The sequence below is a fragment of the Danio rerio genome, chromosome 25 (assembly GCF_052040795.2).
Source record: "Danio rerio strain M-AB ecotype USA chromosome 25, GRCz13ab, whole genome shotgun sequence".
Taxonomy (NCBI): domain Eukaryota; kingdom Metazoa; phylum Chordata; class Actinopteri; order Cypriniformes; family Danionidae; genus Danio; species Danio rerio.
The window spans coordinates 34,752,837-34,777,500 of NC_141045.1; the positions used below are offsets into that span (position 1 = coordinate 34,752,837).

At 37.4% G+C, this 24,664-nt stretch overlaps 4 protein-coding genes across 55 annotated transcripts in view; 1 reads left to right on the top strand and 3 right to left on the bottom strand.

Annotated features, from left to right (window-relative positions):
- The window catches only part of tjp1b (tight junction protein 1b), a 200,306-nt gene extending 189,375 nt beyond the window's left edge, over positions 1 to 10,931 (top strand). For 20 of the 51 annotated variants that reach the window (XM_087310926.1, XM_087310930.1, XM_087310923.1 and 17 more), the window contains 3 exons: positions 2,305 to 2,522; positions 4,663 to 4,806; positions 9,661 to 10,931. In XM_087310926.1, the coding sequence (XP_087167052.1) occupies positions 2,305 to 2,522; positions 4,663 to 4,806; positions 9,661 to 9,755 (457 nt within the window). In that variant the 3' untranslated portion in view covers positions 9,756 to 10,931. 51 annotated transcript variants of the gene reach the window in all.
- cops2 (COP9 signalosome subunit 2) overlaps positions 1 to 24,664 on the bottom strand; it is a 218,010-nt gene that overhangs the window by 81,291 nt on the left and 112,055 nt on the right. The gene's annotated exons all lie outside the window — the stretch shown is intronic.
- Positions 12,574 to 24,664, bottom strand: part of zgc:101540 — a 34,763-nt gene continuing 22,672 nt past the window's right edge. Inside the window, exons 5-10 of the mRNA NM_001008639.4 lie at positions 23,457 to 23,651; positions 23,290 to 23,380; positions 19,227 to 19,425; positions 19,059 to 19,156; positions 16,016 to 16,146; positions 12,574 to 13,262 (exon numbers count right to left, since the gene is read on the bottom strand). Of these exons, the coding sequence (NP_001008639.2) occupies positions 13,086 to 13,262; positions 16,016 to 16,146; positions 19,059 to 19,156; positions 19,227 to 19,425; positions 23,290 to 23,380; positions 23,457 to 23,651 (891 nt within the window). The 3' untranslated portion in view covers positions 12,574 to 13,085. The remainder of the gene's footprint in view (positions 13,263 to 16,015; positions 16,147 to 19,058; positions 19,157 to 19,226; positions 19,426 to 23,289; positions 23,381 to 23,456; positions 23,652 to 24,664) is intronic.
- The window catches only part of slc27a2b (solute carrier family 27 member 2b), a 51,236-nt gene continuing 41,434 nt past the window's right edge, over positions 14,863 to 24,664 (bottom strand). The window contains exon 5 of the transcript XR_015525495.1: positions 14,863 to 15,455. The gene's annotated coding sequence lies outside the window, so the exon portion shown is untranslated. The remainder of the gene's footprint in view (positions 15,456 to 24,664) is intronic.

Sequence of the window (24,664 nt, forward strand, 5' to 3'; positions counted from 1 at the left end):
GTGTATACTCTCCGTAGAGTTAAAGTTTCCAGGACCTTCAAGTTTGTGTCACACTTTACGTTGTGGCCTTTACTAATATATTTACTTACTCTAAAATTAATTATTTATTACACTGTACTAATTGTGGAAATACAGGTTTTTACATTGTTTTTATAATTGATTAAATATCTGCATAATTACATCTGTAACTTATTTCTGTAATTACATTGTTGACCATCACTTATACTTTAACCCACACTTAACCAAACCCTACTGTTCCTAACCCTACCCCACTTCAAGAGCACCAGAAGTCCTCTGCAATACATTATGAACACTTTAAGTACATTGTGTTTAATTGTTGATGTACAGTGCTCCGCATATACAAGTACACTCTTTACAAATCTATCTTCATTCATTCATTCATTCATTTTCTTGTCGGCTTAATCCCTTTATTAATCCGAGGTCGCCACAGCGGAATGAACCGCCAACTCATCCAGCAAGTTTTTACGCAGCGCATGTCCTTCCAGCCGCAACCCATCTCTGGGAAACATCCACACACACATTCACACACACTACGCACAATTTAGCCTACCCAATTCACCTGTACCGCATGTCTTTGGACTGTGGGGGAAACCGGAGCACCCGGAGGAAGCCCACGCGAAGGCAGGGAGAACATGCAAACTCCACACAAAAACGCCAACTGAGCCGAGGTTCGAACCAGCAACTTTCTTGCTGTGAGGCGACAGCACTACCTACTGCGCCACTGCCTCGCCCCAAATCTATCTTTTACCTCCATATTTTTAGTAGGAAGCACCACAATGTTATATTTGTGCATATATATTTGATTAGTCGGTACAGAAGCCAAATCTGAAGCTAATCTAACTAAATAACTTACAGTACGATAATGGTCCAGCAACTAGTACACCCAAATTTTTATGTTATAGAAAAATATTAGATACATAAAGTGTGTAGCCTCGAGCATGTCTGGATTGTTTGTAGGGGTGCACAATATATTGTTTCTGTTTAATGGAAAGAGGATTTCCTTAACACATTTCTAAACAATAGTTTTAATAACTCATCTCTAATAACTGATTTGTTTTATCTTTGTCATGATGACAGTAAATAATATTTGACTAGATATTTTTCAAGACACTTCTATACAGCTTAAAGTGACATTTACATGCCTAACTAGGTTAATTAGGGTAACTAAGCAGGTTAGGGTAATTAGGCAAGTTATTGTATAACGATGGTTTGTTCTGTAGACTATCGAAAAAAATAGCTTAAAGGGGCTAATAATTTTAATTAGCTGGCTTGCATTTATTGCATATGCAAAAATTAAATAATAATGTAAATTAGCAGTATTATTAGACATTTGTCATTAAAATTAGGTCATAGTTTGCTGCCAAACATCTTGCTTCTTGGAAATGGCCATCTTTGCTCAGCATCAGGAGCATAGAAGCAAGATATTGGGTGGCAAACTATGACCTTATTTTAATGACAAATGTCTAATAATACTGCTAATTTACATTTTTATTAACTTACATTTTTATTGATTTAATTAACTTTTATTGTTTTTTTATTTATGCATATGCAATGAACGTAAACCTGCTAACTGTGTGTGGTTCAAATGATAGAATATGTAAACTTAGCTTATATATAATTAAATAATAATAATTTAAACCCTGGAGCTGATCCGCAGAGGACTGTTATTTAGAGGGCAACATCACAAGCTGAGATTTAGTTGACTAATCAGAGGAAAATTGGCGTGTGTGTGATGAATTTTAAAGAGGTTTATCCGTTTTCTTACCCTGAACCAAAAACGTACTTAGACCCACATTGCAGAATCTGCAAGGTCACTTCAGTTTAAGTTTATTTATCTGTTAGCAGATTTGAGTGGGATTATAATAGACCAGGAACCACATCGTGAAGTTTAACCTTATTAAAGTAAACGTTTTTTCATTTGTTTTGTTTTGTTTTTAAGGCCTGTGAATATGAAATTTCAAGTGTGTATAAGAAATTATAACATTTTAACAAAGATTATTTTTTTACACAATGAAGACTATGCAGTTTTATTTATTGACATTTAACAATTTTATTTCTGTACCTGTATATTGTAATAATCATTCCAGCGAACCGCAAAACAATTTTTGTTTGACTTATGCACATTATCTATCCTACAAAATCTAAACTGAGCTATTCAATATCATATTCATATCGCAGAAAAACAAATTGCAATGTTTCTTATTTCTTATATCATGCAGGCCTAATTGTTTGTTTTCTTTATTTTACAGAACAACTAATGCTTGTCTGCTGTCTGTTTTCTAGCCCCAGTGCACTGGATGATGATGAAGAAGATGAGGGACACACAGTTGTGGCCACGGCGCGGGGCATCTTTAACTGTAATGGCGGGGTGTTGAGCTCTATAGAGACGGGCGTCAGCATCATTATCCCACAGGGAGCCATTCCTGATAGTGTGGAGCAGGAGATCTACTTCAAAGTGTGCCGGGACAACAGCATCCTGCCTCCTCTGGATAAGGAGAAAGGTCTGATTGCATCGTTTCTAAAGTTTTTCATTTGTTTTTAACACTTTGCACATCAAGTAAAGCATTTCTGGACAAAACTGCCTTAGAAAAAGATGAAAATCTAGCTAAAGAGACGAAGAAAAAAAGCATTGCGTGGGAACTAACATTTGCAATAATACCTTTGGCCTCTTATTAGTATGAGCAAATATATATATAATAAAAAGTTATCTGATCACTACTATACTTTAGTGAAAAGGTAAATGAAACAACATGAGGCATGCATGTAAACACTAACAAACAGAAGTTCTGTGCAGAAATTATTTATACAGATTCACTTGGTTTTGCCTGAATTTAGTGCTTGATGAAAGTGTATTATAGACATGAAAATGATGTTAAACTTAAATAAATGCCAATCTTCAATGCGTTGGTGCATATATTTAAGCTTTGTCTCGTTTTAAAGCAGATACACAAATGTGGCTTTGTGTAAGTAATAAAACAGCTAATGTATATTTTATTATATTGCATAAAATATGCATTTTACGAAACACTTTTTAGCCTATAATTGACAGAAAATCTAAGATAAGTATCTGAACAAATTATATTCCAAATTTATCAACAAAAAGAAAGCTTTCAGTAAGATTTAGTTTGACCGCAGTACCAAACATGACCACCACATGACCTCCAGTTTCCATTGGACACCATGCAAGGGCGCCCCCTGGGTTTTGAGGAATATGAACTCTATATTTGAGGATTCTTGACAATATTTGTAAAGCAGATGTAAAATTCTGAAGTTCTATGGTGTGTTTGATGGTATTTTATTAGTATTTAGCCTCTACAAACATCTAAAGAATGTTTACATGTGGATTGCTGTAGCAAAGTAATGCTTTACGATTCTGTATTAGTTTTGCAAATTAATGAATAACTCAGTAAATGTAATCTATCAAAAATCAGTCACCAGATATGGGACTATCAATATAAAGCTATCAAATGAAATACAGTCAGTCATGATTGCTTTTAGACAACAATATCATGCTTTAAGAATGTAAGTGTAAATGGTCCCACAGGTTGTAGCATGACTGTAAATGTGTTTTTAGTCTATAACTCTTACTACGTAACAAAAAATAGTGGTGAAATATGATAATATAGTCATATACAGGGTTCATACGGTCATGGAAAACCTGACATGGCATTTTCCAGAATATGAATATGAATATGAATATGAAACGGAAAAAGTCATGGAAATTACATTTACATTTAGTCATTTAGCAGTCGTTTTTGTCCAAAGTGACTTAAGCTGCTTTCACACTAGCGCTTGTGCTTGTGAAATTCTGTTGTACGGCTTTGCGAAAAGGGGCTGCGTTAAACAATATGATCAGACATTAATAAAAGTGGGCCATTGCTCCATATTTCAAATGATCTTCTATTGGTCTAACGCAATCAGGTGAGGCAATTTCGCTAGTAAGAATTGACCAAGCTTGAACTTTTGAATGCAGTGAAATGCGACACTTGTGCTTGAGTTTCTGGTCTGCTGCATTCACATTCCTATAAATGGAAGTCTATGAAGCGAAGTGCTGTGCGATTGTGGCTTTACAATAGAAGTAACTTTACCTACTATTACTAGTTTAACCAACTATTACACTATTACTATTACACTATCTAAAATTAGCTTGACAAATATCTGTTACATAAACATTACATGAAACATTAGGTCATGACAATTGACTTGCAAGTGCTGGAAAAGTGCTGATTGCTTTTAGACTACAATATTATGGTTTAAGAATGTAAGTGTAAATGGTCCCACAGGTTGTAGCATGACAATACATGTGTTTTTAATCTATAACTCTTCCTATGTATGAAATAAAGTGGTAAAATATGATAATATTGTAATATAGTAAGTCATAATTGCTTATAGATTACAATATTATGACTTAAAAATGTAACAGTGAATGTGTTTTAATCTATTACCCGTCCTACATAACTAAAAACAGAAGATCTTTCTAATAGTATATATAGTTTGTCGTGATTAGATCAAGATTTAATTGCAATAAACTTGCATATCCCGGTGGTGGTAACACGGGTCCTATGATGAATAGCCTGTAATGTTGTTAGCTGTGATATGCATGTGTGATGGACACTGATGTGCCATGTTTTGCTCTTTCAGGTGAAACTCTGCTGAGTCCGCTGGTGATGTGTGGTCCTCACGGCCTGAAGTTCCTGAAGCCTGTGGAGCTGCGCTTGCCACACTGTGCGTCTATGACCCCTGATGGTTGGTCTTTTGCTCTAAAATCCTCCGACTCCTCGTCGGGTACGCTGTCCTTTCTCTCTGTCCTTTCATGGGTCTTTTGGGATCGGGATTGGAGCTGTTTGGAAGAGGCTTTGCTCACGCTTTTGTTTCATTTTCTGGCTTACCGTCACACTCTGATCGCGTGAAGCTTTAAAGGGATAGTTCACCCAAAACTGACAATTTCCCCACACTAGAGGGATGTTTTATGAATTTCTTTCTCCTGTTGAACACAAAACAAGATATTCTGAAACACATTAGGGGGCAAAACCAATAAATACAATGAGGGTCAACGGCTCTTTAATATTCTTCAGAATATCTTCCTTTGTGTTTAACTGAAGAAAGACACTCAGCTGGCTTTTGAGTAAGTCGAGATGAGTAAATGATGACAGATTTGATGGTTTTGAGTGAACCGTCTCTTTAAATGTGCAGTCTGTGGACTCGCTCAGCTTTTCATCCTCTTATCAGCAGACTCAATCACTGCAGATGATTAACCCTTTATCAAGAAACATATATCATAACTTCACTGTTTTATTTGTGTTTAAAAAACTTTAGAAGTCTTGAAATTCTTGATAACATTTTTTACAAATATTTATATAAATATTTATTATATATTTATATTTCCCTAAGTAAAAAAACCCATAGTAAAATAAGCACAAGAGTCAAGCAGAGGGGAAAAGAAAGCATGTGGAAAATGTCCCTTTATTTCCTTTTATCATTGAAGTTATTTTTAATAATAGTAAAAATTGTGAAACATGTTCATAATCAAATTTTCTTTCATACTCCCACATTCTTCAAACTATCTTCTTTTTTTGTTAGACGTAAATGAGAAGCTCTCTTTACAATGTGACTCGGTGTAAGAATGTTTTATTTTGTGATGGTCAACATTACATAATTATACAAGAAATAAGGATGGCGGATGTTAAATAATAAAGAAAAATAATAATATTAATGCAAGTTTTGGGAGTAACCACAACCAAATCTGCATGTGATGTGGTATTTAAAGACTGAAATTGAGATTCATGGATGCTAACAAATGAACATCTTTGATATTTTTGATGAAATTTTATCTGGGAGTAAATTTAGTTGTCAGTCATGCTAATAATCATCACAACTGAATTGAAGGGTAAGAAAAAAACAAAAAAATATGGCTTCAACTACATATATACATCAACAAAATAAGAGAGATCATTTATTTAACATGTTATGCAACTGGATTTACTACGGTAGGTTTTTGTTTGGGTGAAATGTTAATGTTTTTTTTTTTTTTTTTAAAGGTTTGATGACATTTCTTCCAAATTTCAAATACAAATATGGTCATTTATTTAGCTTTTTTAATCAGATTAATTTCAGTTTTTTTTTTTTTTGTTCTGTGGAACTTTTTGTTCTACTAAAATGTTGATTTCTTTACTCTTCTGGAGTTAAAGCACAGCTATAGTTCACCACCCTTTTCCCATCATCATTATATTTGACCGGGAAGACAAAACGCTTCCAACATGTGACTTGAATGATGCCGGGAGGCTTTTCCAGTGGTCCATTCTTCATACAGTAGCTTGCTTAAATGATCTAAGATGATTTGGCAGATCCTGGATCTTTTAATCTTGATTCTTCAAACAAGTTCGCTAATCAGATTAGAATGTCTGGATGAACTGATCTGAGATCGCTGCGTGTGTTGTGAAGGACAGATCTATCAATCCTCTAAATCAGGGGTCACCAATCTCGGTCCTGGAGGGCCGGTGTCCCTGCAGGGTTTAGCTCCAACTTGCCTCAACACACCTGCCTGGATGATTCAAGTATACCTCGTAAGACCTTGATTAGCTTGTTCAGGTGTGTTTGATTAGGGTTGAAGCTAAAATCTGCAGGACACCGGCCCTCCAGGAGTAAGTTTGGTGACCACTGCTCTAAATCATGCTCAGCAATGCAATGATTGGCTGACAGCACAACAGCGTAATGACATCATCTGATTAATATTCATTTATCCATGTGAGCAAAATTTCATCAAATTTGTAGTAAACGGTTTGTTAAATATGATACACAATAACTTTACACCTTGTTGTGGGCTGCATTTTTGGCCCTTTCATGTGTCAATTTACAGTTAAAGCGGATTTTCCTTGTTATAGTAGCCATAGTAGTATTATATTAGCTGGGTTTTTAATTGCTGTAAAGAATAACTGGATGTTTACAAAAGCATTTTGATATGGTAAAGGCGTCTGCAACTTTTGTTGAGCATCAAATCACCGGCATATTAACTGTCAAAACATGATTACGACTGCATAAATGTATTATTGCTTTTTAAAAGTCGCATATTGTGCATGTCTATTATCATACACAAATTGTATTAAAGCGATCTAAAAGGTTAATACTGATAAGTTTTCTCTTTGCACCACCAGGTGGCCTAGTCCTCGGGTCTTGTGCGTGCTGAAATGTGGGTCATGATCATCACGGATCAAATGTGATCTGTTACACCCCTTAATTGTTGTGTCTGAAAATAAATATCAATATGTAATTTCAGAGATATTAATTTTTATTGTTTTAGACACAACAATAGCAGTAAAAACACCTTTTAATTATTTTATGCAAACCAAAAAATGCCAATATTTCTATTTTAACTTGGAAGTAGTGCTAGGCGATGAATATATCGTTTAACATTTTAACTCTATTTACAATTAATATGCGAGTATTTTATTTATTCATTCATTTTTTTGCCCTCATAGTTCACGGACAAGTTTTTTATATAAAATACGTTCACATGTTACAGGTGTGAGATATTTAAATGCAGCGTGCATTACTTGACTTTAAAATGAAGGAAACACACACTATCGACTATCTATGGTTATTTATTGAACATCATCGTCGAACAACTGAAATTAAAACGCACACTGCGTAAATAACTTGCACTTTTGGAAACAAAATAAATTATTTTCAATGTTTTTTATATTAAAAGTAGAAAATAAGCAGGATCTCTTCTAGATAAAATAACTCTTGCTTATCCTGTAACATATTTTAAGCACTGCATTTCTTGCATTTTCTGAAAACAAATATTTTAATGTCAATAATAAGTTTAATGTAATAATAAATATGCCGTCTAAAGGCATCTCTGGCGCAGCTTTCAATCATCGTCAGTGAAGTGCAAAATAAGAACGAGTCCATTGTCCTGTTCGACCAGAGATCAGATGCGACTGCAAAGTGGTCACGGAAGTATAAACCAGCCTAACAGCAAGGTCATGTGACTCCACATGCAGTAGGGATTGAAAAAATGGACCAGGAAAAATTTGATCGATTATAGGTCGATTTCAATGACTTTTGGATTAATCGACCAGCCCTAATTGGAAGAATTGTCATCAGTCCCCATTTCAGAGCTATTTTCCTCTCTCACAGCTAAGTGAAGTGTGTAAATATGGGTGAAATGATGCTGTATCGTCATTGAGTGTAATGAATGTATTTAGTTTAAAACTAGGCAACATATTCTGACCTGCATTATATCCAATATATGAAAGAGCAAGTGATCAAATGGAGTTAAATTTGATCTGATTATAAATGTATTGCTGACAAATTAATTATAGTACAAGTATATTGGGGCTGTGCTGTGATCATTAAACTATTTTAAAGGGATAGTTCACCCAAAAAAAGTATTTCTGTCATTATTTCCTCTTGTTCAAAACCTGATTGATTTTATTTATTTTGTTCAGCAAAAAAAGATTGTTTGAATAATGCTGTAAACCTGTAACCATTGACTTCAAAAGTACTCTACCTGACAAAAGTCTTGTCTTTGATCTCACTTGTAAGAGCAACAAATAATAGCTTGACTTCTAGTTGATCATCTGGAAAAGTGGCAGAAGGTGGATTTGTCAGATGAATCATCTGTTGAACTGCATCCCAATCATCACAATACTGCAGAAGACCTGCTGGAACCCACATGGACCCAAGATTCTCACAGAAATCAGTCAAGTTTGGTGAAGGGAAAATCAGGGTTTAGGGTTACATTTAGTGCGAGAGATCTGCAGAGTAGATGGCAACATCAACAGCCTGAGATATCAAGACATCTTTGCTGCGCATTACATTACAAACCACAGGAGGAGACAGATAATTCTTCAGCAGGAGAGCGCTCCTTCTCATACTTCAGCCTCCACATCAAAACTGATGAAAACAAAGAAGGTCAAGGTGCTCCAGGATTGGCCAGCCCAATCACCAGACATGAACATTATTGAGCATGTCTGGGGTAAGAAGGAGGAGGCATTGAAGATGAATCCAAAGGCTCTTGATGAACTCTGGGAGTCCTGCAGGAACTCTTTCTTTGCCATTCCAGATGACTTTATTAATCAGTGATTTGAGTGATTGCAGAGATGTATGGATGCAGTCCTCCAAGCTCATAATGGAGTCAGACACAATATTCATTCTGTCTTCACTGCAGCATGACTTTATATTCTATACTGGACATCATTTCTGCTAAGTAACAAGACTTTTGTCTGAGCAAAGTCAGACCTTACTGTCCTAATTAAATCGTTTAATAATCAAGGCATGATTATATTATATTTTGGTAAAATTTGCATAATCTAGAGGCCTTTGTCTTTCATATGAGCCACTTCTGATACCAAATGATCAACTAGAAGTCAACTTATTATTTGCTGTTCCTAGAACTTGCCTAGTACTACCTGACAAAAGTCTTGTCGACTATCCAAGTTCATGCTCACAGTTTTTCAGCATTTTCAAAATATCTTCTTTTGCGTTGAACAGAAGAAACTCATAATCTTCAGGATGAGTAAATAATTAGTAAATGTTGAAAGCCATTTTACCGTCTGTGTTCTGTAAGTCATGGTGTAACTCTGTGATATGCGTGTAGTTTTGTTCCTCATGATCCCGCTCTGGCTGTATCCACAGGTGACCCCAAATGCTGGCAAAACAAGTGTCTACCAGGAGACCCCAATTACCTGGTGGGCGCAAACTGTGTGTCTGTGCTGATCGACCACTTCTGAAGAGAGAAACAGCTGGTCTGTTCCTGAAGGCTCGCATTATCAAGTATTATTTCTGTCCTCTTTCTCAGAAAAACGTGGAGGATGTGACTGGCTGCGGAGCGCTTTCCTATTCCCTTTTCTCTCTCTCCCTCTTTTTTTTTTTTTTTTGGGTTCAGTTTTGCCTTTTTCTTTACCTTTTGGTGCTTGAAGACTTGCAAAAAATTACTGAATAAATAAATGAGTAAATAAATGAAGGAATGGAACTGCTAATGGGATGCATGACCTGTGCCACAGACGCTGGGAAAAATAATTAGAAAAAGCTGGAACGCAAGCGCGGGGGGAAACGGACGGATGATGAATTAGTTTTGCGTGAGACGTACTTGATGTGCAGAGAAGTTGCTGTATGTGTGAGTTTGGTCATGTGGAATCGCCGTGATGAAAAGCATGTCGCTCTCTGGATATTGAAGATGTTTTTATTTTTACTTGAGTTGTTTTGTGGAAGATCTGTGACTGTTGCACTCGTCTGCTCATGGACTTCCCCTCCGGCTATGAAGAAAATGAAAAACTCCAGAAAAGAAAAGAAAAAATGGGCTCTTTCTCTCAACCTTTTGAAGCGATCTTTTCTAGCGATGTTTTACCGTAGATAAACACTGACTGTGGTTTTCCGAAACTCCTGCTGTCTAGAGATCTATGCATGTGCTATGACTCAGGTCCAAACGCCTGCTACTAAGTTGAGTACACGAACCTACCCATCATACACTGCAAGCAGTGATGCCTTATCTGCATTTTCTTTTTGTTACTTTCGACCCGAAGCAAACGTCACACTTGGGTTACGGAGGGAAGTTATGAAGGACGGTATTTAGCACACAACTAACGAACAGGTCTGCTTTTTCACCCGCTATGCATATGAAGTCAAAGAATATACCAGAAGACTAGGATATGTTTCAATTACCGCTGTAAATATTGTGCTAGCATATGGCCTTGGTTCGCTGTAAATGACTTTTCTACATCTTTGTTATTTTGTATAAAAAAAATTAAAAAAACGTAACGGGGAAGAAAAAAACGTTTCTTAACAAAAAAAAAAAGAGGAAGACTCTAACATTGGTTATGTTTGTATTCCGGTTATACTTCTGAGCCTTGGAATTTAGCAGTACGGAGAAGATTTAAACCAATAAAAACAAAACAAAAACTAAAAAACGTAAATAATAAATGCAACGAAAAAGACGTTATCTTTTATACCAACGACGCGCGTATATATATAAATATATATAAACGAACACACTACTTAATGGCATTTTTAAACCGTTCCAGAACATTTTTATGATTTACAAACTAGAGACGTGCTCGCTTTCAATAATTTATGGACTCGCTTTGGAGGGCGAACCCTGATTTATTTGTGATACTGGATGCTGTATTGTGTGCCCTGAAATGTATTTTTGTACTAATAGACAGTTTATTAAGGCACATCAGTACCACTTTGTTTTGATATGACGACGTACGCGGCTTCATCCCGGGTTTCGTTTAGTTTCTTTTTGTGTGGCGACATTATGATTTTGTTTTCTTTGCAGCACATTTCTAACGTATACAACTGTATTAATAAATAAATTCATTTTTCAATAAGAACAATCTGAGGGTTTCTTTATTTTATTTTATTGATTGCCTCGTGTGGATTGTGAAATGTGGAGAGATGTCGTTGACCGTGGTGGTTTCTGGTACAGAAGGAAACTGGTTCAGTTGGGTTTGTGCTTTCTGCAAGTGTTTGTTTGAGCTCAGAGGTCGTGAGTTTTGAACTTTCACCCAGTTTGGACAGATACTGCAGCTGATTAGCTCTGAAACAGCGCCGGCTTTATTCAGCTCATTGTGTCAGCAGATCGAGTTCTCAGCTCGTGAAGCAGAAAACGCTGAGTCATGAGGACAAATATTGCACTGGGACAAATGTAATTAAAGGTTAACTTGTGTTTGAGTCGCAGATAAATGTGGGCTGAAATACTATAGTGTTTGATTGGCCTTTGACGTTATCGAAGAGCACAGGAAGTACATTTTAGCCCTCAAAGTGCAATGAAATCTGCTTTCAGGGTTCAGTTAAACCTATAAAAAGTTTATTTTTATAAACTTCATATTTTTCACTGACTAAAGCCTAGTTATATCTGATCTGCAGATGTGGGCGAATTAATGAATGTTTGGCTTATATATATATATTATATATATACATATACATACACACACACACACACACACACACACACACACACACTCACTCATGCATACATATACACTAGCGGTCAAAAGTTTGGGGTCAGTAGGATTTTTAAATGTTTTAAAATAAGCTTCTCCTGCTCAACAAGGCTGCATTTATTTAATCAACAGTACAGTATAAATAGTGAAATGTTGCTGCAGTATTAAATAACTGCTCAAAAGTAGTTCACCATTTTTTTTAATCATTTATTCCAGTGATTTTGATTAATTTCCGCTTCATTACTCCAGTCTTCAGTCACATGATCCTTCAGAAATCACTCTAATATGTTTTGTTGTTATTATTATAATTATTATTGTTGATTGTAACAGTAATAAAAGCAACAATGACTAGAGTAATAATTTCACTTGAAACGACATACAGTAATTATTTAATAAATAAATATTTAACAATTGAACTATTTATTTTTTACATTTAATAAATGCTGCCTTGATGAACAAAATTTTATTTAAAGTATTAAATAAAAATAATAAAAAAAAACTGACCCCAAACTTTTGACTGGGAGTTTGAGTATTTTATATCTAAATATTTCATCAACTATGTGCATGTCTGTATTTCTATATACAGATATACTCGGCTCACAGATTTATTTTATGTCAAAACCTTTATTTTGAAAGTGATTTATCGCAATTACATGACTCTTCTCTGGTAAAATGGGTCAGAATTTCAGAATATGGCCAAATGTTTGTTGGTTATTAGTTTGTTTATTCATTGAATGTCTCTCTTCCTGGTCCAGACAGGCAGATCTGAATGCAGTATGAGGGTTAAGTGCTTATTTTGCTGTTCAGTTTGCTTCATTCGGATCCCACATTTCCTCTGCCGACCCAGTTCAGAATCACTGCAGCTCAAGCTTAAGAAATTCTCATCAACTTTTTATTAAAAGTTAGCAGACGATTAGGTGAATGTCCATTATTAACGAGGTTAATGGATAAGGCACACGTGACTGAATGCATAAAGTAGTAACTGTAAAACACTTGACTGTTCTCCTCTGTAAAGGCTCAAATCTCTGTGTGGAATCACTGCTTTTCCCTGAGATTAGTGGGCAGCTACTGGTTAGTAGGTCTCCAAACGGTGCGGTTAGCTTATCTAGTGGCTGGTTACAGTTTAATGTCCTGCGACATGATCGAGTTGTAAATGTCCTGAGAAAGAGGAATGTACTTCTTCTGTGTCAAATCCAGGAAGAACAGTGAATCTTCTATCAGCGCTGGATTGAAGCCCTCCTCCACCAGCTTCACCTTCATCATCTTGAAGGTTCCTGTGACCTCCAGAGAATTCTGCAAGACACGTTTGGCTTCATCACAGACTGAAGAGGAGGACAGTGTCTGCTAGAAAGGTCTGTGGGGTTGGGTTTATATTCAGGGTTCCCATTGATTCAAATCTGGAATATCTTGGAGTTTTTAAAGTTTGATTTCAGGCATTGAAATCAGGTTATATACAGTTGAAGTCAGAATTATTCACCCCCCTTTGCATTTTTTTTTCTTTTTAAATATTTCCTAAATGATGTTTAACGAAGCAAGGAAATGTTCACAGTATGTCTGATAATATTTTTTCTTCTGGAGAAAGTCTTATTTGTTTGATTTCGACTGCAATAAAAGCAGTTTTTAATTTTTTAAACACCATTTTAGGGTCAAAATTATTAGCCCCTTTTAGCTATATATTTTTTTTGATTGTCTACAGAACAAACCATCGATATACAATAAGTTGCCTAATTACCCTAACCTGCCCAGTTAAGCTAATTAACCTAGTTAAGCCTTTAAATGTCACTTTAACCTGTATTGAAGTGTATAGAAATATCTAGTCAAATATTATTTACTGTCATCATGACAAAGATAAAATAAATCAGTTATTAGAGATGAGTTATTAAATCTATTGTGTTTAGAAATGAGTTGAAAAAAATCTGCTCTGTTGAATAGAAATTGAGGGAATAAACAGGGGGCTAATAATTCAGGGGGGCTAATAATTCTGACTTCAACTGTACATATATTGTTTTCCTAGTCACAGGATATCAGGGACTTTTAGTTTGTCACTTAAAACTTTTGTCGATTTATCAAAATGTAATTTGTCTATGCTGTATTTTTCATATCTTGCTGTTTCACATCTATTGTTATGTCTAACATGCTAGGATGATGTACGTGTTGATAACTTCAACATGGGGCCTCTACCCGACACGTGTGTTTTTGCTAGTTTCAGCCTGACGCAGGAATCTTTTTAATGACTAGTGATGTTGTTTAAATAGCAAATGATGCTATATTGAGGCAACTGCTCTAAAGTCGATGGTGCAGTTATTTAACAATTCAATTCAGTTCAGCTTTATTTGTATAGCGCTTTTACAATGTAGATTGTGTCAAAGCAGCTTCACATAAATGGTCATAGTAACTAGAACAGTGTGGTTCAGGTTTTAGTGTTTAAGTTCAGTTCAGTTCAGTTTAGCTCAGTTCAGTGTGATTTAATCATTACTGAGAGTTCAAACACTGAAGAGCAAATTCATCGATGCGTAGCTCTACCAATCCTGAACCATGCGAGGCAGTGGCGACAGCGGAGAGGGAAAAAAAACTTCACCTGATGGGAGTGAAGAAAAAAAACCTTGAGGGAACCAGACTCAGTTGGGCACGACCATTTTAATTTCTCCGCTGGCCAAAAGTCTTGTGCAGAGCTTCATTCGCCGTGGTTTAGGCTGGAAGATGGCCTCAGCGAAGACTCGTCTGTTATTACTTAAAGAGCGCATTAATGTGTGCAAAATGCACAAACAGGCCCAGATTGGCTAATTGCGAGGACCGGGAGAACTCCTGGTGGGCTGATCTGTTTTTTTTGGCCGCGAGGGATTGGTTGCACTCTCAGCAGTCACACTTTTTTCCTTTATTTATTTATTTATTTGATCATAGCCTCACTCTTTCTATTCATTATTTTGCCGCATCTCTGCTCTTTTTATTTATTTTCTCGCAGCCCCGTGAGCAAAATTCAGCCTGCAGGTTAATGATGACCTCATTCGACCCCATACAGCAGCAGCTTGTTTTCTTTTTGAGCACACTTCGTTGTTTTTGTTCTTCGTTTACTGAAAATTTGAAATTTATTAATAGAAATTAGAATTTAGAAATTCTTTTGAAATCAAATCTGCGTAAACTAAATGAAATTTGCACATGCGGACTGTCATTTTACCGTCATTAAAATAGCCAAAATTGTATTTAAAAAGCTCCTGCACAGTGCGCTTTAGACTGCTTAATTGCTAAAATAGAGACCCATGTGCTAAAATTAGATGACAGAAAGCCAAATGTAAAGTTTGTAAAACTACTTACAACTATGGATTAGCAAGTAATTCAGTCATGCTGACACTAAGAGTTAGCCGTGTCTAATTAAGCCATGCAAAATTATGTTGAAGCTAAAACCATATTGAATATTATGTTTTTTATTTTAACGTTATTCTACATTTTTTATTTTAACATTAACTTTAATACATGTTATTACTATAGCTGTGTCCCAAATCGCATACTTATGCACTATTCTACGCCATTTTGTAGTATAAATAGTGTAAGGAGTGCGTTCACACTGAAAACTCTAAAAAAAATAATTAGAGCACTTTAATTACCCGGATGATGCACTCAACGGCCGCAGGTTTGCTCTTGTAGGGGAAGGGGCGGAGCTATCGCGCGAAAATGTTGAATAACTTTATTTATTTTGGATGGTGAAAGCAAAATTCTCGTACGAGAGTGATTATAGCGCCTCCCGATGGTGAATGCGGCAATACTCACGATAGGTATTATTTGATAATTCGGTCGTTTATTTCACTGATTTGGCAAAAGTCAAACGTCATCAGGGAAACGGTTTGAATTTCCGCTTAGTAGGAAAAGTGTGCCATTTGGGACGACACTACATACATATACTATCCTGTGCATTAGTACATAGTGCATTATTATTAAAATATAAGCACAACAGCGACCTGTTTTTTTTTTTTTTATTCGACATTTTAGGATAAGTGGGAACCCTGCATATAAGTTTGTGTGTGTGTGTGCGTGTGCGCGTGTGTGTGTACCTGAATTCTTATGAATCGAGGTCTGGCGTAGACTGGAAGGTAGTTGGCCAAAACACTGCAGGTGGAGACGCAGTCGAACTCTCTGCCCTCCTTCAGTTTCACAGCTGCCATTCCAATCCTTCCTTCATGACCTGAAGAACACAGTAGAGATGCAGTGAGGATATGCAGAAGTATATGGCAGTGTTTCCCATCCCCGTTTCTGGAGGCACACCAACAGTACGTCTCTTGGATGTCTCCCTTATCTGACCCATTCATGTCAGGTTCTGGAGTGTCTTCTACTGTTCTGATGAGTTGATTCAGGTGTGTTTAATTAGGAAGACGTTGAAAATGTGTACTGTTGGTGTGCCTTCAGGAACAGGGTTGGAAACACTGGTATAAGGTAAGACCCTTCAGGATTATGCACCTATTAGTTTTGATGTTTATGAAGTGTAAAGTTCTAATATCGTTCAGTGTACTACAAAGAAAACATGTCAAACTTTGACTTTCACTGAATAAGCCAAATTTCTATGACCCAAATTTCTATAAGCACTCAGCAGACAAAAAATGATAACGTCACATCTGTTTAGGACAGGCGGGCGCCACAGCAAAATTCATCCCTCCACGGCTACATGGCAGCTTCTCATTCAAAACATTCAGTCATTGTTGTTGTTTTTAGTAGCGGTAATATTTGCACCAAAACTTATTAAAAGGTAAGTGAATTATAACAGCGCAAACTTTTCTGTAACCGCAGTAGTGCTGTGCGTTATTTGTTTAACCCTTTAAGATATGCTGACTGACTAGCCCCTTTCACACAGTGATACCGGTATATTAAAAAAAACGCTGTTCACACAGGCGAGGACGTTACGGAATTTTTCCGGAAAAGAGCATTCACACATCCATCGCAAAATGCCGGTAAATTCTGACATCATTAACCAGAAATGACATCTAAACAGCTGCGCTTGAATTTGTAAACATTTGACTTCATTACAAACTCTTCGGATGAATCAGTATTGAGAACAACTTTGATGAAAACATATAGAGAAACACTTTCGCATGTTGAGATGTTCATGATACGTGTGTGTGCTGGTGCTATGGGTGCTCACGGGCACACGCAAAGCTTGAAGGTAAACAAACAGCGGATTATTATAAACATTTTATCGATAATTATTTACACAGTTAAGGCTGATTTATACTTCTGCATCAAACACCGGCGTATGCTATGGCGCTGACGCATAGCCCTTCGCCGTGGCCATCGCCGTCACTGACGTGCACGTCTCAAAAAATGTAACTACACGTCGCAACGACGCGTAGCGTAAGCTCTGTGATTGGTCGGCTTGGTAGCGCTGACGAGTCTGGGCGGGACTGAGAGCCGCGCGAGCGATTGTTTACAAGTGTGGAGTCCCGTGAAGGAGCTCCGGATGGAAAGTTTTGTTTTGTTTTTACCTCATAGTTAAAGTTTTTGCACGTCCGCCGGTTCCTGCCTCAAAATGACGAGTTTGAGCCACTTGTACATCCCGGAAGTGTTCAGGAAAAGCAAAAAAGTAGCGAAGAAACTCGACACAGAGGAACATTTACACCTCACTGCCAACTAGTGTTTCGGAAGTGTTAATGCAGACCGACAGAGACAGCGCACAGAAGTATAAATCAGGCTTTAGCATTAAGAAGAACATAGAAACGTTATCTGACTAATATCTAGCAGCTAAATGTGTCTGGAAAAATATTTACAGGCTTTTATTCTCATAAACCGCGCGCACGTGAATGCGTCTGACTGTTCTGATTGGCTAAAGTAGGTGTCTCATGTCAGCACTTTCTAGACGTGCACGCGCTCTTTCCGGCAATCTTCCTTCTGCATTCACACAGCGCAGCATTCCGGCAAATTACCGGTAATGTTACAACTTCTCTTTCCGGAAAATAGCCAGAACGAATTTACCGGTATTTATAAAAAGAGCCTGTTCACACAGACACACCTTTCCGGAAAATTGCCGGTAATTTTCCGGAAAGGTCTGTATGTGTGAAAGGGGCTACTGACTGACAGGTACATGATGCATGAGGCTAGCAAACACGACGTAGCTTTCAGTTAGGGTGAACACAGTTTCCATAAAATTTATTTATAGATAAAGGTCTGTGATTCTGCTTATACTGACTTTATCTTGCTGGAGTTGATAGCCGTTTCACTTCAGGGTGCATTAATGCTGCTCTGTAGGTCTACTGGAGACATTCATAAATATTACTAGCCAATCTAATAAATGTTGGAGACATACTCACTACATAAACACACCACATCGCACTTCAGCAGTGTTTATTAGAGAGCGCACAAGAAGATCTGTGCTTTGTCAGTGTATATTTGAGGGCGTGCAAGACGTTTTTTGCACAAACAGGAATTCGGTGCGCAAGCAAATAGATTTGTCATTGAAATAACGCCATATGTAGTTGGTAGATCTGTGGGAAAGGCCTGCCGCCACAGCTGGAAAAAGTGTTTCCTAGAGGAAACACTGAATTCTGTCAGATCCTCTCGATCAAATTATAACCTTTATACAACGTTGATTAATACATTAACTAATGATTCTTTCCAATGATGTCTTTCTAAAATCAAGCCAAAGCCTAACATTATTAGGTTACACCCTAATTAGCTATGTTTTCAATTCAGTATAGGGATGCAGAATAGAGAGGGCGGCGTTCGCAACACCTCACTCATTGGGTAGCACGTTCGCCTCACAGCAAGAAGGTCACTGGTTCAAGCCTCGGCTGAGTCGGTTGGCGTTTCTGTGTGGAGTTTGCATGTGTTCATGTGGTTTCCCCCACAAGTCCAAAGACATGTGGTATAGGAGAATTGGGTTGGCTAAATTGTCTGTAGTGTATGTGTGTAAAGAAGTGTGTATGGGTGTTTCCCAGTGATGGGTTGCGGCTGGAAAGGCATCCGCTGTGTAAAACATGTACTTGATTAGTTGGCGGTTCATTCCGCTGTGATGAACCCGGATTAATAAAGGGACTAAGCCGACAAGAAAATGAATGAATGAAAAAGGGGAGTGTTTCTTTTAGAGGTCAAAGCATCTTTCAGTCTTACCTTCAACTTTGACTCCATAAACGTTGGCCTCCTCGATGCAGTCCACCATGGTGAGAATATCTGCCACTTCAGTTGTGGCCACGTTTTCTCCTTTCCACCTGCAAAAACCAACGTTAACACAACATTTGGAAACTCCGACACATGTACTCCAGCTAAAGCTCTGCTGACCTGAACGTGTCTCCAACCCGATCCTGAAAGTAGACAAAATTTTGATGGTCGATCCTCAGCAGATCTCCACTGTGGAAATACAGATCTCCTTTCTCAAACACGTCAGCGAGTCTCTTCTTATCCGTCTGCTGCTTGTTTCCAGCATATCCCACGAACGGTGTATGTTTGGTGATTTTGCCCACCAGAAGGCCCACCTCGTCTGTCAAACACCACATCAACAACGGATGATCTAAAGCTGAACATCTTTACGGTTAATCAATAACGTTTTATGATTATGAAACGAGGTCAAAGGAAGTCTCTAAAGCTTCAATCCCAGCCTAAACAAACAACTGCTCATATCTTTATTGATGGCCAGTGTCAATAAAATGAATTGTACATCAAATAAGAACTTCAAAGGTCCCTTTTCGAAGCCAAGTGGCCTGACTGAAGAGCTGAATTTCCATTAGAAGCACTCAGCAGAGAAAAAGCAACTCTTTAATTGTCTGTGGTTGTAGCACATCTGTTTAGGAGACGATGCCTTAAAGAACACTTCACATTTAATAAAAAAAAAGCTTATTTTAGAAGTTAAACACTTTACTTGAACCATTTTCTTCTGACGAGGTCACAATTAGCTTAGTTTAGCAGAGTATATATAGTAGTTCCTGGTAATATAGAGCTCGGGAATGTGTCGTAGGCAATGCAATTCATTTTGGGTGTTTAGGACAAGGGAGCCTGATTCACATTGATCTCTTTTGATTTTTTGTATCATACAGTGCATCCGGAAGGTATTGATAGCGCTTCACTTTTTCCACATTTTTTTATGTTACAGCCTTATTCCAAAATGAGTTAAATTCATTTATTTCTCAAAACTCTACACACAATACCGCATAATGACAATGTGAAAAAAAGGCTTATGGATTTTGTGGCAAAATTATATATATCTATATATATAAAAAAAAAAAAGCAGAAAAATCACATGTACAGCAGTGTTCACAGCCTTTGCTCAATTGTTGATGCACCTTTGGCAGCAATTACAGCCTCAAGTCTTTTTGAATATGATGCCACAAGCTTGGCACACCTGTCTTTGGGAAATTTTGCCTATACCTCTTTGCAGTACCTTTCAAGCTCTATCAGGTTGGAACGGTGTTCAGCCGTTTTCAAATCTCTTGAGAAATGTTCAATAGGATTTGGGTCTGGGCTCTGGCTTGGCCACTCAAGCACATTCACAGAGTTGTTGTACATCCACTCTATTGATATTTTGGTGGTGTGCTTTGGGTCATTGTCCTGCTGGAAGATGAACCGTCGCCCCAGTCTGAGGTCAAGAGCACTGTGAAGCAGGTTTTCATTCAGGATGTCTCTGCACATTGCTGCATTCATCTTTCCCTCTATCCTGACTAGTCTTCCAGTTCCTGCTGCTAAAAAACCTCCCCACAGCATGATGCTGCCACCACCATGCTTCACTGTAGGGATGGTATTAGCCTGGTAATGAGCGCTGCCTGGTTTTCTCCAAACGTAACGCCTGGCATACACTCCAAAGAGTTCAAGTTTAGTCTCATCAGAGCAGAGAATTTAGTTTCTTATGGTCTGAGAGTCCTTCAGATGCCTTTTGGCAAATTGCAGGCGGGGAGTGTCTTCCGTCTGGCCATTCTTACATACAGGCCTGATTGGTGGATTGCTGCACGGATGGTTGTCCTTCTCTAAGTTTCTCCTCTTTCCACAGAAGAACGCTGGGCCTTAGACAGAATGACCATCAGGTTATTGATCACCTCTCTGACTAAGGCCCTTCTCCCCCGATCAGTCAGCTTAAATGGCCGGCCAGCTCTAGGAAGAGTCCTGGTGGTTCCAAACATCTTCCACTTACGGATGATGGACGCTGCTGTGCTCATTGGAACTTTCAGAGCAGCAGAAATCTTTCTGTACCTTCCCCAGCCTTGTGCCTGGAGACAATCCTGTCTCTGAGGTGTACAGACAATTCCTTTGTATTCACTCATCCGCAATAAACTGCAAGTGCTCATACTGCAGGCAATGAAGAACATCATATATGGAGATGTTTTCTTGCTGCAGCTCGTCGATGCGCTGTCAGTTACAGAAACTCGTTGGAGCCAGAATTTTCTGAAATGCATATTATAAGCCTCTCAGACACGTAAAGCGTTTATAAAGGTATATACACGTTAGTCTATTTTATTCCGAGTGTTTGTGAGATGTTTTTCCAAAAGATTATACTGTGAAATGTTACTGCCACTGGTTACATTGTGCGCTCCTGCATTGTCCACAAACATGGCCAACCGCAACTCGCTGTGACGCAGATTCCTGAGCTATATTGACCTAAAATAGTAACTGGTAATTTTCCGTCGGTTTTATTACGGGATGTAGGTATAGATAAATTTCTAGAACTAAATGCTAATGGTCCAATCCGATTCAATGAATTATGCTAAGCTAATAGTTCCCCCGCCAAAACAAGAAATCAGCTTAATGGGTTCTAAAAAGTTACTACTATGTTTAAGTCAGGGAGACTTGTAAAAGGTGTAAGAAATATCCTTTTTTGGAACTAAATGCTAATAGTCCAATTTGATTCAATAAATTATGCTAAGCTAATAGTGACCCCGCCAGAACAAGGCCGTACTCACACTAGGTACAGTTGTCTCGAACCGGGCCAAAGCACGCTTGTCCCCCCTCCCGTCTCCCCCGACGGCCCGCGCTCACACCATATCGGGCCTCGGCACGCTTACGTCATCGCTGCTGCGCTGTTCAGAAGCGCTCTCTATGGCAAGCCTTTTTAGCATTTAAATCTTTGTTCTGACTCCATAAATATATTTAGAGATATCTCTAATTATATTTTGACTAGTCATAATTATAATTTGACTAGTCAGAATAACAATTAGAGATATCTGCAATTACAATTGTACTAGTACGAAATCAGATTGGAGATATCTGCAAATATATTATGACTAGTCATATTCCTCTATTGACTTCCATTAAAAAATATTTGCAGATATCTCTAAATGAGTTTTGACTAGTCACAATTGTAATTAGAGATATCTCTAACTGAGTTTTTACTAGTCATACATTTGGAGATGTCTTTAATTCGTAATATTTAGAGATATTTACAAATATATTTGAAGATATCTCTAATTAATTTACTAATAGTCGAATTACAGTTGTAGATATCTTGAATTGGATTTTTGACGAGTCAAAACTCAGAGATATCTGCAAATATTTTTCAATGGAAGTCAATGGAGGAATATGACTAGTCATAATATATTTGCAGATATCTCCAATCTGATTTCGTACTAGTACAATTGTAATTGCAGATATCTCTAATTGTCATTCTGACAAGTCGAATTATAATAATGACTTGTCAAAATATATAATTATATCTCTAAATATATTTATGGATAGTCAGAACAAGGTTTAAATGTTAAAACGGCTTGCCATACGCTCTCACTCAGCAGCACAGTGGAGATTTCTCTAGTTATATCGTTTCAGTCGTTTGTTATGCAGTGACATGCAGTCAAATATTTCGCCAAACAGTCCTTAGGGATGCGGTGACACACAGTCAGATATTTTACCGAACAGATCCGGCACTTTTGGCGCTCATAAACAATCCAAGCTCTCTTGCTGCAGGAATGAGGAGGTCTGCTGAAGGCGCGCAGCTGTCATGCTGTGAGGAGTTTGCGTCTTTAATAAACTACGGCAGTTTGCGATCACTGAACAGTAAGAATGATTAATAAATCCATATCAAACAGTCCCTTAAAAGTCACGTCTCGCTTTCGGTTTCGGGCTTTGCCGCGTTTCGCGCTCACACACAAGCGTACCGCGCCAAAGCCCAAGTGTACCGCGCTCAGGCACACCTCTTCCAACCGGGCCAGGGCCGGCCAAGTGAACCGTGCTTGAGCCCGATTCAGCGCACTCACACTTCTCAAACGATCCGGGAAACGGGCCTGGGCACGGTACGGATGGCATAGTGTGAGTAGGCCCCAAGACATCGGCTGGTTTCTAAAAAGTTGTTATGTTTAACTCTAGGAGACTTGTAAAAGGTGTACAAATGTCAATGAATTGAATTCTTCATCAAAGCAGAACTGACCTCTTTCCACTGGGATGCAGAAACCCTCAGCGTTCCTCACCGGCTCTTCTTTCTCAATGTCAAACTTGATGAGGGCAAAGGGGAAGAACAGCTGTGGGAAAACAGCAGCAGTCAACCTGACTTTGCTCCCTCATATCGTTTAAGCATTACGTAATCATCTCTCATACCTTGCTGATAATATTGATCCGACCGACCACTCCGACTTTATCAGTGTAGTTGATGAAGCCGACGTTTCCCTCAGTAGCGGCGTACAGCTCCCGCACGTGGATGCGTCCAAAACGCTTCAGGAACTCTTTCCAGATGTCGGCTCGCACACCGTTGCCAATGGCGATCTTCACTTTGTGGTCTCGATCATTGTCTTTCTGCCAAGCGGAAAAATCAGCGAGTGGAAAGAACAAATTAGTGTCTGTCCCAAAAAGTTCTCCTGCACAAAAGCAGAACTATAAAGCTTTGTCTGAAACCTGCCGAGCAAACCCTCCAGACCCACTTTAGCTCCAACTGGGATCAAACGCTCTATTTCTGCTTCAGGTTTGTTTGACTGTCGATCTCAAGAGTCTGAGCTGAAACCCCTGCTGCTGACTTTACACTCAATTTACACTCATACACTCCGGACAATTTAGCCTACCCAATTCACCTGTACCGCATGTCTTTGGACTGTGGGGGAAACCGGAGCACTCGGAGGAACCCACATGAACATGCAAACTCCACACAGAAACGCCAACTGACCCAGCCAAGGCTTGAACCAGCAACCTTCTTGCTGTGAGGCAAACGTGCTAACCTCTTGGGAATTGAACCAACAACCTTAGAATGATGCTTTCTTATTTGAGCTAATCTTCACATATATATATATATATATATATATATATATATATATATATATATATATATATATATATTATTCCCACTGTGCAGCCAGAAATAATTAAAAAAAGAATAAATATTTCACAGGAGGGCTAATAATTTTGCCCTCAACTATATATATATATATATATATATATATATATATATATATATATATATATATATATATATATATATAAAATATATATATATATATATATATATATATATATATATATATATATATATATAATATATATTATATATTATATAATATATATTATATATTATATAATATATAATATATATTATATATATATATATATATATATATATAATATATATTATATATTATATAATATATATTATATAATATATATTATATAATATATATAATATATATAAATATATATATATATATATATATATATATATATAAATATATATATATATATATATATATATATATATATATATATATACATATATTCTATATATATATGTATATATATAATATATATTATATATATATATA